General features: G+C 36.9%; 1 protein-coding gene across 4 annotated transcripts in view; it reads right to left on the reverse strand.

Moving 5' to 3' along the window:
- Positions 1-19,919, reverse strand: part of LOC5567813 (protein ECT2) — a 162,931-nt gene that overhangs the window by 12,285 nt on the left and 130,727 nt on the right. For 3 of the 4 annotated variants that reach the window (XM_021839880.1, XM_021839879.1, XM_021839882.1), the window contains 3 exons: positions 16,555-16,661; positions 16,222-16,471; positions 13,585-15,003 (listed from right to left, as the gene is read on the reverse strand). In XM_021839880.1, the coding sequence (XP_021695572.1) occupies positions 13,585-15,003; positions 16,222-16,471; positions 16,555-16,661 (1,776 nt within the window). The remainder of the gene's footprint in view (positions 1-13,584; positions 15,004-16,221; positions 16,472-16,554; positions 16,662-19,919) is intronic. The other variant, XM_021839883.1, reaches the window with a different exon arrangement.

Consider the following 19,919-nt stretch of genomic DNA (forward strand, 5'->3'; position numbering starts at 1 on the left):
AAATTCTCTATAAGATCCAATAAACATTCCTTAAGAAAACGCTGGAGTAATTATTGAAAAAAAAAATATCTTCCTTGAAAACTTTGTGAAACCTTGCAGAATCTATGGAAGCCATTTATTTTTAGATGCTTAAGTATTCACACCAGGATTCTTTACAAATTCTTTGAAATCTTCTCCAAGATCAAACGTAACAATGTTCGTAAGAATTTCTAAAGTTGAAGAAACTTCCTTGCCGAAAAATCTGAAGGAATTGCTCAAAAGCATCGTAAAAAAATAACTGAAACGCTGAAAATTTCTTTTAAGAATTCCTCGGATAATATCTGGAGGTGTGATCTATAGATTCAGCAGCGTTATTCCAATCGAGAGATCCAAAGTGATAAGTTGTTCCGCCAAAAAGTTTTGCCGTTTACAGAATTACGTTTGAATTGTCAATTTTAAATCTGCCGTCTACCGTCAGAAACAACAACGCTTCTGGTATGAAAAATTTCCAATTGTTACGTAATTTAAGTACCCATACTTAGTCATTTGAATTCTAACTTTAAGATTTCAAGAATCTGATCAATACGATTTTCTTTACCCTGCTTCTCCACGATCCTTTAAAGGTTGTTGGAAATGTAGGAAGCAAGGTTGTACTGGTTTAAATTTGTTTGAAAATTAAAAAAAAAAGAAAATGAAATCCATAAAGCTTGTTAATGTAACCAATTATTAAGTTTATGCCTTACAGAATGTACTAACAGAAATTAATTCAAATTATTACTGTCACTATCACCCAGCAAATTTACATTGCCAGTCAAACATTGAACTGTTTAGGCAGCTCAATATTTACCTTATATTCAGAACTCATTGCAAAAAACCGCCCAATAGCAAATGTTACGTGAATGGATTGAAAATAATGGACCTAATCTATTTTTATCGAGTGCAAACGCCACATAATAAACATGTACATTTTTACAAATACTAACCGCCGCCGTCACCGCAGCACTCGTTTACACGAGCCCTAATCAATAAACCTCAACGTGGTTAGCAAATTCCTCCAGGCAACGCGGACCACAATTCACCGACGCTGGAGCGTTTATTGCGATATTGTTCAATTTGAATTGAAAACGCATTTCGCCACAGGATCCCATCATAAATACCGAATGGACATCACGTTCGGTTCGTTCCCGGCGTCAATCCAATCTCTTCGTCCTCCCACGCATTTATTATTCGAATAAATTGACCAAAACCAAACGGATTAAAAGGGTACTAACACACAGTGGGATCATTTTCCCCATACCAGCGGTCCCAATCCAGCTACAAACGTGGGATTCAATTCCCACTGGGCTGCACCAGCTAAAAAAATATATAATGTAGACACGTGACACCACAGGATCCACTGCATCAATTTACGTGCAACCGCGAGACGCGCGCGAAAAACATTAAATGAGTGAAAATTTATATCAATAATTAACTCCAGCTTTTCGCGTGTTGATTATTGTTCAATAAAAAAAAGCTAACAATCGTATCACACAGTCATTCTGCAAATATTGTAGCCCCCGCGAGATTTACACATCAACGACGAAAATACCATCGACAATACCTATAGGCTATGCGCATAAATTGCAAGTACCCTATGAACTTGGCACAGATGACAAAACTGTCGAAGAACTTGAGAATCTACCAATGTTCGAGTCGAGCCCCTTTTGGCTCCGATCGAGGTACAAAAAAGTGCCAAGTAGCGGAATATTTTCTGTCAAATGAATACGCAAACGAATTCAAAATGTATGCTTGAAATGGTTTCATTGCAGTTTTAACGTTCTCTACTTGAAAAGTATTGAAATTAATCATTATTACGATTGTGCGATGTTTGTCAGAAAACCATTCACCAGAACGCACTATTTTCCAGAATTGATTATATTTTCTTGCAATTTTATTAATTGATTCATGATGAAACATTCAGGAATACAAAATTGCGTTCACAATAACTAGTTTCTACCTTTACTCATACATACAATGTTACATGTGAAACTGTTGTCAGGGTGTCTACTCGTTTACCGAAATGAAATTCCCTGATATTTCCAGGTTATTCCAGGTATCACAAAATAATTCCAGGTTCAAGAAATACTCTAATTTTGTATGTCTAAAACAAAATAATGACAAATTTTAAAGCATTATTGATTTAATAGCAATTTATACAATTTTAGGCATTAGTTAAGTGCATGCTGATTTAGAAGCTATTCCAATATGAAGGTGCTAACAATACCAAAGTTTTATTTTTATTCAAATGAATTTTATTTGCCAATGATGGAATTTTTTAATTCGTTTTTAAGAGCTCTGTTCATCATCGTGAACTGAACGGAACTTTAAAGTGCATCAGTATGTTTCTTCTTGAAAGTTTTTTTAAGTACTGATTATGTACCATTCATTTCATGAGCGCAAAAGTTTTTTTTTTGTTAGATTTGTGACAGTATATTAAAATAAAAAATAAGTTTAGCAAAAAAAGAAAAAAAAATCAATAGAATCTCTGGATAATATTATGCAGAATTTTGTGAAGGAACTCCTAGAAAAATATAGGACGAAGTTTCCTTCCTAGGAACAATGTGGAGGAATGATCGGAGGATTTCTTGAAAAAAAAAAATTGCTGTAGTGTGGAACCTTAGATGAACTTTTGAATATTCCAAGGATTTTTTTTTGAGTAATTCATTGAAAAATGTTTGGAAGAACTCCAGTAATCCTTCGATGAAATGCTGGAGAAAATCTTTAAAAAAAATCTAGGGAGACTCTATAATGAAACACAGGTAGTATATAAGGAATTATTTAAAATGTTCTTGATAGATTCACTCGAATAACCCCTCGAGGAATTTTTGATGCAATTCTTTGGTATAACCGTAGATGGAATGGCATAGAAATTCTTATCGGGTTTCTTGGTAAAAAAAAATGGAACGAATTTTACCAAAAACTGGAATTAACCTTTAGGGATTAAAAAAAAATGTGGAAAATAGAGTAGCGATTGAAGAAGTCGGTTTAAAAGTAAGTGAAAAAATATCTGGAGGAAGTCCTAGGATAGTCTTTGGAATCCCCAAGAAAATTACTAGAGATGGTAACGTTGAAGTACTCAAGTATCTCCTGAAGCAAATTATGGAGGAATTTCTTCAAGCATCCTTTGAAAAATTACTGAAAGAATTAGTACAGGAATTTCTTGAAGAATTTCTGATGAGAACTTAGCATTAGTTCCTGATAGTTTTTAGATGATGTTCCTGGAAAAACCACTATGATAATTTCTTAAGCTGTTCATGAGAAATAAGATAAGAAAAAAGAGACTTTCCAGACTATTTTGGTCAAGTCCATGCATTGCTGTACAACGTATATTGAAAAAGAAAACTTCATTAGGATCTCATTATTGGGGATTATCACAGAAGGCCGAATCACAAAAGGCCTAATACATTCCCTACCACAAAAGGCCGAATCACAAAAGGCCGAATCACAAAAGGCTGAATCACAAAAGGTCGAATCACAGAAGGCCGAATTAAAGTTACAAACCTAAAGAATAAAGCTTGGATATAAAAAAAACAAGTCCCTGCTTTGTTAAATGCAGTCATGTCAGTAAACAGTGCAAAATTTATATGCAGCAAAGCCGCATTGAGGATACAGAACTTAGGCGGCAGAAGTCCGCCGAAGTCTCCGATATCTGAAGGGTGTGTATAACATCTATTCGGTGTCAAGCAAACAGCAAATCCAGGCGTTTGCCCGGTATAATGCAAACAGAGCATGTTTTTACCATTTTTAGCTCCAACGTGCGACAGCGAGTTCGGACAGAAAGCGTTTGCCCGCTATAATGCCAACATAGTCTTTTACGCAAACAAGCAGGAGAATAATTGCTGAGATAGGGTATAAGAAGTGTTTAAATACTGTATGTTGTACAAAATACAACAGCGCGACTACTTAAGCTCCAATTATAGATTTTTTTTTCGGTGTGCTAAAAATAGACTTTAGCTGGGTATGCTAAGGATAGCTAGATAAACTATTATTCAGGTAGTAATGTTATTTGTGCATCTTGTCCCGCCTTACCCTACTGTAAAAATGCCCATAATATTGTAGAAAAATGTGTTGATTGTTGGTGGCCTTCACTATAATTTATTTTAAAATTTTCGGCCTTTTGTGATTCAGCCTTCTGTGATTCGGCCTTCTATGATTCGGCCTTCTATGATTCGGCCTTCTATGATTCGGCCTTCCATGATTAGGCCTTATGTGATTCGGCTTTTTGTGGTAGACCCGAAAATAGCGCAATAATAGGACGTAAGACACACGTCCTATTCTTCTGATAGTTTGTTTTTATCTGTTATAAAACAATGATATGTGCAACGAGCAATTCTGCCGGTAAACTATAGGATAAAATCAACATGCTAGGTATAGTCATAGTATAGAAGGACATTCTGGAAATTTTATGCGATTTTTATTGAAAATGCCCCTTTTTTGAAAGCTGGACTAATGCCACTATAATTGGCTAATTACCCTATTCGTCATGAACTGCACTAAATATATCAATCATCTTTCATACACAATAGCGGAATTGTGTAGTAGGCAGTCGGCGCCGGTTATGAACCCTTTGCCCTTTGCCTTATGCGCCTCCTAAAGAAAATCAATCATAAATTTAAAATTCAAAACAATCTCAAACAATTCTGAAAGCAGTCCGGACGAGATTATCAAAATTAACAGGCTCATGAGATTATCAAAATTAGCGCTAGGCAGAAGTTCCAAGAATATTATGTTTGGGTTGCCTAAATACAGTTATTTTAACAATTTTAAAAATCAAAACACACAATAGGGCCCATAATTAGCTATTTAAGGTGGGACCATGACGGGCAACTTCGGAAGCGAGGCAGATTTAATTGATTTAAATGAAGAGTCCATAAAAGAAAACGTAAAATTTCTAAATATTCTAAAATAATTCGAAATAAGAATCCAAAATAGGAATAAGAATAAAGAAAAATCGAAATATTTTGAGCATTTTCTATGCGTAATATAAAACAAAAGCATGAAACTTGTTGGTAGGCCTCATAAAACGCATATTTGTTCAACAAACCATTGTGAAAAAGCGTCGAGATCTCAGCTACTAAACGGTCCATTACTAGGGGGCTACCACGTTTGACATGAAGTCATTCGGCATAAAACCGTTTGGCATAATGGTCCTTTGGCATAAAAGAAAAGAATTTAAAAATTTAAATAGTGCTACTTAAAAGAAGATCTGGTGATCAAAAGAAGGGAAAATCGTCGATGAAAATGTTGGTAGTTATAATGCCAACCACTAGTTTAACAACGTAATGAGAAAGAACAGCCTATGACTAAAAGAAGGGAACATCACATATGAGAATGCTAACAATGGTAATGCCAAAAACATTCCATTATGCCAAATGACTATTATACCAAACGACCGTTATGCCAAATTATTTTATGCCAAATGACTTTATGCCAAATGGCGTCCCCTCCATCACTAGTAATGAAACCCTATATTGTTCTTCTTTCATGTTCTACGTTCTTACCGAATTTTGCGCTGTCTGTCCAATTCATGTTCATCTAGCTGCTGAATTTCATGATTCAGTAAGATTTTTATCAGTTATTATGTGAGATTGTATAGTATGTAGCAAGGGAAGTCTTCTATTGGGGTTCCTTCCCATAAACAGAACCGACAACCTTGGTTCAAACCTTGCAACTTGAGTTGAACCGCGAACTTCTCTGTACCAGTGTACTAGGCTAAACCCGGTACATGTGTAAATGTGTACTTCGGTTCAAACATCGGCTCAAACTTTGGGGCAAATAATAGCACAAAGCAGACAGATCGAAAACTGTTGAAATCCACGCGGATAAATTTCTACGTTCATATATGGAATTTCTTGGTGAAAATCGCAAGAACCTTGAGACTTGAAAATATGTTTTACTTAAGCAGATCTACTAAGATCAATATTTTCAGTAACATTTAGCGCCAGCTTCATGAAATATCTAAGGATTTAACTATATCATACAACAAGACACGATAAGTAGAAATTAATAAGCGTGGATTTCAACTGTTTTCTGTCTGTCTGTTATGTGCTATCGTTCTCAACCTCGAATGCAACAGAGGACTTGTATTATAAATTGCATTGGAAACTGGACACGCTATAAATGCGAAATCACAAATAAAAGTACGGGATTACGTCGGATTGGTTTGATGTAGCTGAATAAGTGCGGTGAAGACACCAGATCGATCCGACGTAATCCCGCACTTGTAATGTGCTATATCAAAATTTGGAACGCATTTGCAACCGAGGTACAAATAAACCGACGTTTGACCCGGTGTTCGAACCGAGTTTTGGTTCAGGTTCGAGTGTTTTGGTTTGAACTCGAGTACAAGGAAAGTATGAAACCGCCTGAACCAACGTGTTCGATGTTAATTTGGGAAGACTGCGCCAAAGTGATCATTTTTGATAAACACCCATCCACCCCTCGTTACGCATTTTGTATGAATATTTTTCAAATTTTGTAAGAGCTGTAACACATTAAGGACATCCATGCTCCCCTTCAGCGTTATGAAATTTGTGAATGGGCCATTAGACGCTGTCACCCACTTTATGTCAGCCGTAATTTCTCAGCTCGAGAAAATTTTGAGAAACATCCTCACCCCGAACGAGTCGCAGAATAGGAATATTATTCGAATACAACATCATCCGTAATACTTAGAGATTCGAAGCCTTGCTCACTAGGCTAGCTGGTGAAGGTCTCCTGGATACTCTATGCTTTTTATCATAACAAATATATTATCACACAGTTCAATATTATTCAATATTATTCATCATTTACTTATTTTTAGTAGAATAAGTTTCCATGGAACAATTACCCAAATTTCAAAAAAAAAAAAAAATGCGGTGGTTGATTCCCAAGCAAACAGCGTGAGAAGAAACAACGCTTACTGCTGAACCGTGGCTGCTAACGAAAACATTGATGCAATGCCTTATTGTTATCCACATCATCACTTTTGCAAGGAAGTGACATTTCTTTCAGATATGCCAGTGGCAACACGGTATGAAATAATCGTTATTACAACAACCGACAAGAGACGCTGCTCATACCGTCCGTTTTTTTTCATATTTGGTTTTTTGGCCTAGTTCGGTTGACAAAAAAATTGTCGTTTTGAAAACAAAACATAATTTTACAAAAAAAAACAGGGTTTTCTCGATTTGAAACTTTTTTTTTATAATCCAAATACCATGTTCATTTTGATGTTTATATAACGAAAAATAAACATGCCATATTACATACAAATCCTTCCATTTTTACTATAGCTATAGCAGTTTACCTGATTTTGTATTTTTTTTCTCATATTAAATCATTAGTGGTTATTTTATACCACTTTCCCATAATATGAAAATCTGAAATTTTGCGAAATATCTTTTTTTTTATATAGGAAAACAACTCCTGTAATTCCAGCTCGACAGGAGAACATCAATACAACCTCTCTATGCAAGGGGCTTGCGGTACTCTCAAAATGGCTCAAGTTCAGACACCATCCCGGAAAAAAAAATCGAAAATTTTTGAAACGGCATATCTGGATTACACCTCAAATGAAAGCCCATGAGTTGCCCTACATAACGTCATATTTAGATTTTTGACCTTAGTTAGGTTGGCAAGAAAAAAATCGATTTGAAAATCACAATTTTTTTTATTAAAAACTCATTTTTCTTGATTTGAAGTACTTTACTACTACTACTACTTAATGTAGAGTAATCATGCCAAATTTCAACATAATCCGTGCACTTTTACTATAGTTATATCAGTTTTTGTGATTTTGCATGTTTAGCAGGGTGGCCACCAAATATCCATTTTGAAATTTCCGCTTTTTTCCCGGTTTTCCCGGCATAATTTTCAAAATTTTCCTGGTTTTTGTTTGAGAGGCCCAAACGCTAAAAGGCAATCGTTTTTACTTGAAAATACCTATATACCTAAAAAAATTTGGTTCTAATTTTTAGGTGATTTTTTTTTGTCCAATAGGAAAAATAATAAATTAATTAACTCATTACGCGTGGTAAAGATGGACAAATTATGGGTGAAATTATGAAAAAAAAATCCACGTGCTCGGCTGTGGATTTTTTTTCATAATTTCACCCATAATTTGTCCATCTTTACCACGCGTAATGAGTTAATTAATTTAATAACCATGCGGATTGGATTACCGAACAGCTCAATATAAGTGTCAGTTTAGGAAAAATAATATTATTTTTAGAATTTTGATTTGTTTTTTTCTGGCTCCTATACAGTTAGTATGGAATGACAAATTGCTGTAAAAACTTAAGTCCTTTCTTTCAAAACTAGGTTTTTGTCATTAACACCCCTTTGCTTCTAACCCTCTCTCTCTCTGGCACTTTTGATTCCACGGTTAGTTTTACAAGCTATTAAGTCCATATTTATCAACAACTAGCTGTCCGGCAAACATTGTGTCCGTAGAGGCTACGAAAAATTCCCGATGTTTATGACAAATTTGCTCTTCCCATTTTCTCAACTTTCTCGGAAGATTTTCAAAACTATTATTCCACAGTCCACACAAACACGTTGGAGCGTAAGGAAAACAAAAGTGGAAGAATTGTTCAAATCACTCGTCCCATTCTCAAGCCAAATCGTTACAAACAAACACCATTCCAATTTTTAATTTATATAGTTAGATAGACATGCCCCTATTGTGCGTCTTACTACACTATTTGAAGGTATTTCAATTCCTAATCTTCCGATTTTTTCCTTCATAAAAATGACGAGTTCACTGAAGCAAATAAGTTCAAGGTGAGGATGAAATAAAGCCATACATGTTGAAGCATGTATATTCACCTTACTTATTAAATTTTTGAGTGCTTAAAGCTTCTGTAAGAAGTTTTGAAACTCTAATTCAAAACTTTGAGTCAGACAAGTTAGAGAAAAAATCAACCCCTAAGAGGAAAGAATAATAAAATATAAATAACATTGCCAACCAATCTGAAACTTTTTTTAGAAGTATAATATAGCAAAGTAGACCATTTCTAAAATAAAATAAATCATTAATGTTTAAGTATTATTTATCCAATACTACAGATGCTCAATAGCAACATCATCCACCATATTAACTTTCTACAACTTATTTTGATGGTTTGTAGAATTAGAGCTTGAAGATGTTCGTTTAAAATTATTTTCCCGGTGACCATCTCAAATTCCCGGTTTTTCCCGTCTTTTTCTCGATGGATTCAAATTCCCGTCTTTTTCCCGCTTTTCCCGTTTTTCCCGGTTCGGTGGCCACCTTGGTTTAGTGACATGAAATCATTGGAAGTCATTTTATCCCACTTCCCCCTAGCTTGAGCTTGATTGGCCGCCCGTGGATGCACTCCAGTATCGCCAGATCAGCTGCACTTACACAAGGAACCAACCGAATGACTGCTTGGGACTAACAGGCATCCTCAGTATATAAGTGCTGGTGATCTTCTATTTTTAGGCAACAATGGCACCTGCCACGTCAGAATGCAGACCAATGAGGGGAAGGGGGAGGAATTGATGATGCATTGAACTGACTCCCACGTAGACCGTATATTCCACTGCATCCACGTCAGTTCATGCGGGAGTGTATGGATTGGAGGAAAGGCATGGCAGAGAGGTTTGCTTTTGTGGTTAGCAGACTGCCTATGTATCAGGCGTAAGAAAGGCGTGCGCGTGGAAGTAGGAAGCGTTAGGGAAACGGTTTCTTGTCCGTCTCTGGTTCTAGCGTTTGCTATGAACGAATAGTTTGAGTGTGATATATTTAGAATGGAAGATAGAAGCAAGTGAGAGATATACAACTACAAAGTACGAGGAAAGGGACGGTCCTGGGATTGAACCCATGACCTTCTGCATATGAAGCAGAAGCGGTAGCCATCAGACCACCAACCCCGCCTACATTTTATCCCACTTCCCCCTAATATAAAAATCTGAAATTTTGCAAAACATCTTCTTTCATATAGAAGAACAATCCCTGAAAATTTCAGCCTGATCGGAGAACATCAATACAACTTCCCTTGGAAAGCGGGTTGCGGCTCTCGCGAACTGGCTTTTAACATGTATAGAACAGCCAATATGTGTCTGCAAAGGTTTTTGTTGATTCAAATAGTTAAAATTTTGAATATGTTTCACGTCACAGATTTTTACTAAAGTATGTGGAGTAGGCCGTCCCTTATTTTTCGAAAATGTGAAATGTTATAAGTTCGTCATTGTAAAGTGGTGCTCGTTTTGGTATGAAAAATTAAGGTTAAAATTTGAAGTCCGTACGTGGACGCTAAGTGGTCCCCCAACGGCCCTGAAGGAATTAGGCGCAGATTACCCCGTGCGCAAGATCGAGCTAATGTGGAGGTTTTTTTTAAAGGACACTGACACGTTAATGCTTCCAGTGGGCATTTATGCCCTTTGAAGGAAGCACCACACTAGACAACGGACTAGCATGCAACGCCCAATGGCACAGTCGGAAAACATTTCTCACGAAAAGTTTACCAGCCTGAGGCGGGAATCGAACCCACACTCCCTAGCACGATGCGGCTAAATGCCTGGTGACACAAACCGCACGGCTACGAAGCCCACAAAGGTTGACTCCAGATAAAAAAGATTTTTTCAATCAGAAACACAGATGAGAGTCTATAAATATGTGACAACACTATCTATGGCTATTGGTTTTTTGACAAATATCGCACAATTCATAACTAGGCTCAGCATTACTTAACTTCACCATAAACACAAAATAACAGAAAAAACTGGATGCCTCAAAAAGTGAATCAATCATTTTACAATCAACCCATTCCAAAATTTTATGCCAATATGCGACGGCCACAAGTGAACTGCTGATGATGAATCATGTTTATTCAGTCACAGTTACGTGCAAGTTAATCATAATCATAGGAAAGTGATAATAAATCTTCAAGCTGTTTAGTAAAATAACTATCAGTAGATGAAAAAACCGAATTTAGAACTATACCATTTAATTCAACTAGAGTTTGTATCCTATGACAGATACGCGTAAATTCGTTTTTTTTTCATCTACTCATAGGAAAGGGGCGATCCATTAATTACGTAAGACAAGTTTCAGGGTTTTTCAACCCTCCCTCCCCCCATGGTAAGATTTTTTGTATGAAAATTAAAAATAAATTGTGTGGCGCGTAAGAAATCCCAAACCCCCCCTTCCCCCCTAAAACCCTTACATAATTAATGGACAGCCCCAAAGAAAAATGCTTGATGAAAGCGATACAGGACTACTATAATCTGGCGGAGCGACATGTATCATATAAAAATCTGTGATTAAAGAGATTATAACCATTCAGCCTTTCATTAAAGAAATACATATAAAATTCTTAACACTTCAGTCGTCGCGCTGATGTATTTTGTACAACACCGTTGAAAAAATATCGCTTTTCGTGCACAACAGTAGCGTGGTTGTTCTGACGGTGGTAAACCGCGCGACGACTGAAAGGTTAAATTAAATAAATATCCAATTTCATATATTGCGCGAAAAATTATTTATAATTGCATGCCTTTACTTTATACCACTATTTTTGAAAGTTTTTAAAGTCGCACTTTAAAATTTATGCTCTATAAAAAGGATAATCCCCACAACAGATAAACACGAATAAAATGCAAATAGAATTATGTGGGATGCAACTGAATTTTCATGATGAACACGCAAACAACGGTCCTCTCGGCGTATTTCATTATTTTTGATGAATCACACTGCGGTGAAGGAGGATGTCACATACGCTCATACTTCTCAACAGCAAAAAAAAAGAAAATGTTGTCAAGAGTGAAAAGCACTGCAGCAAAAAAAGGTACCAACCGAGTCCTGGATGACTTCATCGCTTATGGCTGAATATGTGCAAACCGTCGGATGACGTCGACCGAGGGCAGGACGTTATTGTTGGTGTTTTCGTGTTGTTGTTGTTGTTGAAACATCCCACCTGTTGGCTAAATTTTTCCCGCTGCTCTCTTCTTGCCCACTATAACTAGTGGCACACACAAAGGGAGTAGGAATGTATGTGAACGCGGTGAAAGCGTGACCAACCAAGTGCCCAATGTGTTAATCAAAATATTACAATAAATTTGAATTTTTGTGCTGCAAATCATCGACTGCCACGATAGCGACAAGGGACAAAAAGTATCATAAATTTTCATTGAAATACTGATGATGGCGGCTGGATTATGTGTGTGTGCCAAATAAATCTCTGTTGGTAATAATTGTTATCTTCCGTTCGGTTGGTGGGGGTAAAATAGGGGAAATTTGACTACAGCAAATTATTATTTTTTCTACTCATCAACCTCAACCTTCCTCAATTAAATATGTGGGGTCTCTGAGACATGTTTGTTTTCTTCATTGGTAATTTGCGATAAACTTCATGCTCCACATCAGTTGTAGATATTCTGTTCTCCAAAAAAATTGAGCTTTTTTAAATGATGGCTGAGACTGTATAAAGCTGTGTAAAGCTTTCAAAAGTAATATGAGTACAGATTATTTTATGTTGTTTTTCTGCTGGATCAGCAAGAGTATGCTAAAATTTGCTGGGTCGGGGATTTTAGAATCAAAGAGTTCTGACAATCTTCTCCAGTTTTTTGTACTGAACCCAAACTTTTCAGTTGCTCAATACTAGGGAAATTTAATAGCCATCGAAAGCAGAAATTCTGAGTGTAACCACATTATTCAAACACACAAAACAATTTGTAATTTATGACGAGTACTTTACCACGTATTCACTAAATTGCATAGTAATTAATAAATGCCAAAATTATTCATTCTAACATATAGGCCTCTCTTATATTTGATATCCTAATTCTAATCCAACATCGATTGATGTCGGTAAAAACTTTAGAAATCGATACGGGCAACCGATTATGCAAATTAATTGGTGGTTTTGCTAATCAAATCGGAATTATTTTTTACCCTGCGATTGCCGCATGTTCTAACACGCAAAGCAAACATAGTTTTGGTTTTTGATTTGTTGATTAGAGGCAGAGATAGAGAGTGAGAGAAAGAGTTTGTGAGGGCGGAAAAGCTAACGTTAGTGTGTTAGGAAGGATGTGCTATTAGGTGACGTATCTACCAATACGAGACACGGGAAAACAGGCAGAGTGTGGAAATGAGCTTTTGATATTCTAAGCATATAGAGAAATAGGTATTTAATGTGCTGCGAGTGTTTAATGCGATGTCGAGTTTGTGTGGGTGTTTTTAGAGGAATGATTTGATGATAAAACGTTTGGACATAAAACATATTACAACTTTCGAGAGGAATCGATATCTATGGTCAATTCACGCTCTATATGGGGACGGTTGCAATTCTATTGTGTCTGTGATAAAAGCATAAAGGTACGCCAGTGCGGTCGGTACAATTTGGGTTTATCTGATATACAAAACTCTATATGCAAAGAATACAAAAACTGTAAAGTGTACATCTATCATTTCATAGACATTTGGACAATAATAATCAATCATCATAAAAGGGAAACTTATTACATCACACACACGCAAAACTACAAAACGGAATCGAGTGCTTCTAAATGGGGGGTAATTGATGTCAAGAGTATAAAAACGTAATGAAATGACATAGATACCGTAGTAGTCCCTGGTGGTGCTGATGCTGCAGAGGTGGTTTCCAAATCTTGGCCAACAGTTTCGATCGCCGTGACAGTTTCGCTAGAATCAATTTTGATTGCGATTGGCAGCGCAGTGGCCAATTCATCATCTTTGGACTCTTCGGGAAGACCTATTGGCACCGGCGGCTGCACGTCTAGCAGGGCCAAGCTGTTGCTAGAGGCAGTGGCTATCATCGAGTGTCGATGGAAGATGGTCTTCTTTTTTGCTTTAGACGAAGACGAGCTACTAGGGTAGGGAGGGGCAATCGGTGTTTTGAAATCGGCTTCAACTTTGTCAGAGTTTTTCGAATGTTCTGGGGTGTTGACCACATTCTTGTCGGTCTTGAATTTGCAAACATTTTTTAAACTGTCCAAATTGGCAGAGGTTATCAGACCTTTATTTTTGATTGATTTTGGAGTTTCTTTTTTGCTACTTTTCGTAATCTTGTCACGAATGCTGCGTAACTTCTCCTTTACTGGTTTTTTGATTGACTCGTTGAAAGTAGTTTCGATGGATGCGATGGAACTGATGGAAGCATTTGGATCAACGGAATTTCGACGTGAGCGAAGCATGGAAGCAATTGGTGTTTTAATTGCAGCGAAACTCATGCTGCGTCGTAAGCCTCTGGTAATAGATCCAGTACGAATCAATTTTGGCTTTTTCGCGGATCCATAAACAACGCTGGTAGCAAAGGAATCTGTGGAAATCATGGAAATATCATCGAAGCTATCTTCCTGACGCCTACGTTTAAGAGCATCCTTATTAGCAATGATATAATCATCTATATCGTCTTCATCGTCCTCATCTTCTTCAGTTATTTTCTTCAGTGATTCATCACTGGCTCGGTTTATTTTCAAAATAGGGGAAATATTATTGGGATTGAGGAATTCATTCTCATCTCCACAAGTCAGCACAACACCATCCATTCTTCCCGGTCCCTCCGGAGTCGAGCTAGAATTCACCGGACCTGAAGGTTCAGCATTCTCATCTATGAATCTGATTGGAGACACATCCAACTGATTCAGCTGTTCGCAATTCTTGTTCAAATTGTTTTCATTCTCAGCTATGCTCATGTGATCTACTCGACTGCTACCACTCTCACTGGTTTCACTTTCCTCCGCTAGTGCCGGTAAAGGACGCAATATACCGGCTTCCTCCTGCTGTCCCCCTTCGTCTTCAGCTTGACACTCGTTAAGTCGCTTAATAAAAGCTTCCTGCTTCTCAACCAATTTGCCGTCCATGCGGGGAGTATTTGATTGTTGTCCATTGTTGTTATCTGTTCCACCTGGTGATGCTGGTGACGATGACGATGACGAAGATGAGCGGTTCTTATCTTTCGGCGAGACTGCGTTTGGCAACAACGCATCGGCGAAATGCTCTCCAGTATTGGACATGACCTGTGAAAGAGCGTGCGATTGGTGATATTATGGGCATGAAAGTGTGCATGAGAGAATGTGAGTGCATGTGCATATGTATGTGTGCACGTACCAAGTGTTTGTCGATGGAATGTGTGCATTTAGGTGTACTTTATTGGTTATCGTTCCACTAGCAGCATTTCGACGCCTTGAATAGTGCGTGAAACGAACGGTACCTATCTTCCGGTGCTTAGTGATTAGGATGTTTATCTTGTGATTGTCCTTACTGATTGAGAAAATTATCTGGCAAGTAATTAATTAGATCGTGTTTCCTTAACACCGTTTGTCCATGAAATCCATTATGCGAGAGTGACATTATAATAAAGTAATTTATAACAGCTCCAACCAAAAGCACATCATTTCAAACAACCATCAACACCAAATACCAGATGTGAGTAATTTCTATCAGTTACAAAACATATTTTTAAATATTTCATCCCTTCAGCCCTGTAAAGTGCCATGAGTAATTTTAATAATTGAACTATTAATTAAAAGCAACCCATCATCCGGAAACTCCCATGCACATGCACACATCAGACGTACATATTCACAAACCCCTATCATCCCCACTTCCATGCGAATAAGTGAATGCACCTATTATTAATTACTGTTTGAATAAATGATTCGCTAACGTGATGTGATAGATCAAAAAGACTTGCTTCTGAAGGGATACCTAACGCGGAATAGATCTGAATAAATGGTCAATTTTCCGTTGCGTCGGAAAACTACACTACTAAACAGTCACCAATGCGTCCTTTACCATTATTACCGACACAATAGAATTGATACACGCCTTTGCTAAGGTATATGAGCGTACATCGATTGAATTTCATAGTGATTGATTCTGTCATTATAATTTCTTTTGTAAAATATAAATTTTGTGCTACTGCTTCCCATAAATCATTAGCAGTTAACATTCATTGCATCAATGGTTTTGCAACTGAACTTTTATTGCCAAAAAGTCATTTAAAATACAAGAAATGAATACACTGTCATGTGCATGAAGCGATGCATTCCTTGCACATTGCAAACTGAAGCGTAATTTAATGAGCTATTCAACCATAAATGGAAAAACAAAAGGCTGTTTCGCGGCTTCCAAAAATAAAAATCCACGTCCCAACGTAATCCGATTGGGGGTAATTTATCAATCGAATCCCCTTTCCCTCGGGTTAACAATTACACCCAGAAAACAACACTCACCACATGAGAACACTCCGGATCCTCCAGGTCCGCTGGAATGCCACCGTTCATCTTCAGTACATCGACCATATGTTGGTGCTCTTCCGGTGGGAAGCCGAAAAAGCAAATTTTCTGCCCTTCGAACGCTTTCAGCCGGTGACTTTTGGTGAACTCTTCCACGTTGGCCGTAAAGTTCGGATCGTTACGATTCTGCCACGCTTGCACGACCCAACTGGGACGGACCACCGCCAACCGGAAGGTCATTGCGTACCTGAGTGGGAGGAAAAACAAACGAGATAATTGCGTGGCACGCGGAGTGTGGAGCCAATTGCGTTCCTAATTAAGAATACTTACTGATACTTCTCGCCACCGGTTGTGTTGCAAATGAGATGCGTCACCTTGGTGTTCATGTCCTTGCGGATCGATCCACCCATGGAGTGAATTAGGTCGACTAGGCGGGTCTGAAATCATTCAAAATAAGAAAGGGTGCAAGTGAGATTTGAGTTTTTAAGATATAATATAAAAGTGAAGATATGAAAAATGGCTATAATAAAGGAATGGAGCCTATCCAAGCTTATTTCTGCTAAACCCGTTCCTGTAAATCACTAGCATAGTTTTTGTAAAAGAATTACACAGCGTAACAAAAATGACATTTTGCGTGTCTCAAAAATCAAATTACGTGCGTCTAGTAGACTTAGGATTGCTGAATCTGATGCCGTTCTCAGAAATGTTCCAACACGTCACAATTTTTAGCCACATGTCGCCAAAGTTGTATAAAATACTGTTTTTGTTAATGCTTACATAAAAATTAAAGTATGATTTATCATATTTTTTGTGATATGATACACCAAGCATTTAAAATAGGACTTCAACTTTCATTTCAGATATAATTTACTTGAAATTCCACGATCAAATTTAGTTTAAATCGATTTTTTTTTTCAACATGTTTGCAGTCTTCATACAAAATTCTTCGTATTTCTTGTATGGTACAATACAATACTTTTCTAATCCATCGAAAATTAACTTTTGAGAATCAAAAGTATTTTGAACTTTGTTGAGAAGTATTGTTATACGCATGAAGTTTGAATTTTGTGGCAAATTTAGCAAATAAATTGCCAAAAAATAGCCAAATTTTGCATTATCAAAAGCCAATATCTCAAAAACTAGACGTGCTATGATATTTTTCAAAACGGAAATGGATTCAGCATCCCTTACTTAAGTAAATAGCGGTATTTTGGTGCTTGAGACAAAAACGTGTTCCGCAGTGTTATTATAAGATTTTCTAAGTAGGTTGTCGAAATAAAAATTCTGAAAAACGTGAAGTCTTTCCACAGAAGTCTCAATTTGGTCAAATTGAAATGCAACATTCTGTACAACAGAGGAATTGTTCCATCACAAAATTATGTAATTTTGCAATGATTGTCGCATAATAAAGCGAAATATTGTTTACCTTTCAACTATCACTCCTTAACAAGTTGATGGAGCCTAATTTTTTATTTTTAACTAGTGGTCCCGGCAAACTTCGTCTTGCCATCAAGTAGGCTGTTGAAAAACGCTTTTGATCGTCCCATTTGAAATGACAGTTTCGTTCGCGCTCGTTTTTTTTTTTCAACTTTCCCGGTGAATATCCTGGGATTTTTATACACACAAACACGTCGGAACCCTTGACGAACAAAACTGAAAAAGAATCATTTAAATCCGTTGACCTCTTCGTAAGCCATTTCGTGACATACAAACACCATTCCATTTTTATTTATATAGATTGTTGGTGAAGAAAGTTGCGGTATAAAATGTTTGGGCCACTTATGAGGTGTCTTCTCTTTAATAATTTTAAATTGAAATACCAAAATTGTAGACTTTAGTCGATATAAACATTAAAAAGCTAAATTGAAACACCATGTTTCCAACCACATAGGTCAACGGGAAAAAGAGAATGAATTCGTATTTGCTCTTCTTGCCATAAGTAAACAAGGTTAGAAATTAACAAAGAAGAACATAGTGTGCTTAACACTAAAAAAAAAAACATTTTGCTCAAAGCTTTAAAGGTTATTAGAAATCATGAAACTTCTCAAAAGAGGACGTCAAATACTAATATTTTAGTGTTAAAGTTAAGCTCCCGGTGAAATCGCTCAAAATAAGAAGACGGTGTAAATCGTCTTTATAATAGTAGTTTTTCTTTCAAAAATATTTGTTCAACAACAATTTTGTAAAAAAGGTTTGTTCATACATTCACACACAGCTTGGGTGGAAATTATTAACACGATGAGTTCAAAACAATTTAAAAACTCTAAATACAGCAGATAACCGAATTATTGAAACTACTATTAATTTGAGAGATTTCACCTGGTGATTAACTTTTTAACCAGTACTATAAAAAATCAAATCAAAATGTCTTCGATCTATAGTGAAAATTGTCCCAAAAAGCGAAAGAAGAGAAAATCTCTTATTGTTACATAGGTCCTTTGGAAAAGTTACGTTGTTAATCCTCGTGACATTGCAAATATTTCTGTTTAAAACCTCATTGAGTGTTTCTTTCATGGACTTCATTAGAAAATGCTCCAAACATTTCGTTCGCAATACTTTCAAGGAATCAACCTGATTTTTTTTTCTAAGGATAAGCCCAGAAATTTCTTCCACAAGAAATTCTCTAAAGATTCTTCTATTGATTCAAATCTTATGGATTGTCTCAAAAAGTTTCGTACAGGACATCTTTTGGAAATTCTCCAAATATGCCGACATCTTTTGGAATTTCTTTAAAGATGCCTCCAGAAATTTCATTCGGAACTACTTCATTCTTTAAGGAATTTCTCCGGAAATTCTTTGTGAAATTTCTCTAGGAAGTCCACAAAGCATTTATCCAAACCCTTATCAGATGTGTCCAAGGAATTGTCAACGAAGTTTTTCAGAAATTTTTGAAGTTATTCTCGAAAAGATACAAAAGGTGCTTCTAAAAGAAATCCTAAAGTAATCGCTAAGAAAACATCTGTAGAAGTCTTGATAAGTTCCTACAAGAGTCTCAGGAAAAGCTTATTGAAAAAGTAATCATTCTAATCTCTGGAAACTATCCTATAGAATTTTGGAAGGAATTCCTTGAAAAACATCGTACCAAATTCCTGATCAAATTTCTGTTGAAATAATGGGTGCAATAACAGGAATAATTACTCAGGATTTGTTGAAAAGAAACCTCAAATGAACCATACAATGTTCCATGAAGATTTCACTTTACTAGATAATCTCTTCTGAAAATGTTGAACAACACAAAAGTAATTCCTCCTGGATGAAATGTTGGAGACATTTCTGGAGCAACTATATCTCGCAGGCGTATGTTGTGAAACGATCTGCCGGGGTAGGAATTGGCAAGAATCGGTCCGGCTAACTACATAAAACGCCACAAAATGCAAAATAAGTGTGCAAACATTTTATTCATGCTCTATAACATCTTCTTCCTTTTCCTACTCTGCACCCTAACTAGCTACCTAAGCTTTACTCCCTCATGGGTATTATTTTCTTCTGTGAGTACTCACGATTGCTTCTTCTATCATGCTGAAGTGCACTGGTCGACCCCTGGTCGATCTGCGCTAATCGTCGAAGATTCGGCTGCCCGCGATGCTACCGCTGCCCCGTGACCGCTCTCTAACGGGCAAATCGGATTTGGTCTAGGCAGTTCGCTCGTCGCAGTGGTAAGTCTTGACGATGTCGCTCGGGGTGTTGCCGGCGAT

The sequence above is a fragment of the Aedes aegypti genome, chromosome 2, assembly GCF_002204515.2.
Source record: "Aedes aegypti strain LVP_AGWG chromosome 2, AaegL5.0 Primary Assembly, whole genome shotgun sequence".
Classification (NCBI taxonomy): domain Eukaryota; kingdom Metazoa; phylum Arthropoda; class Insecta; order Diptera; family Culicidae; genus Aedes; species Aedes aegypti.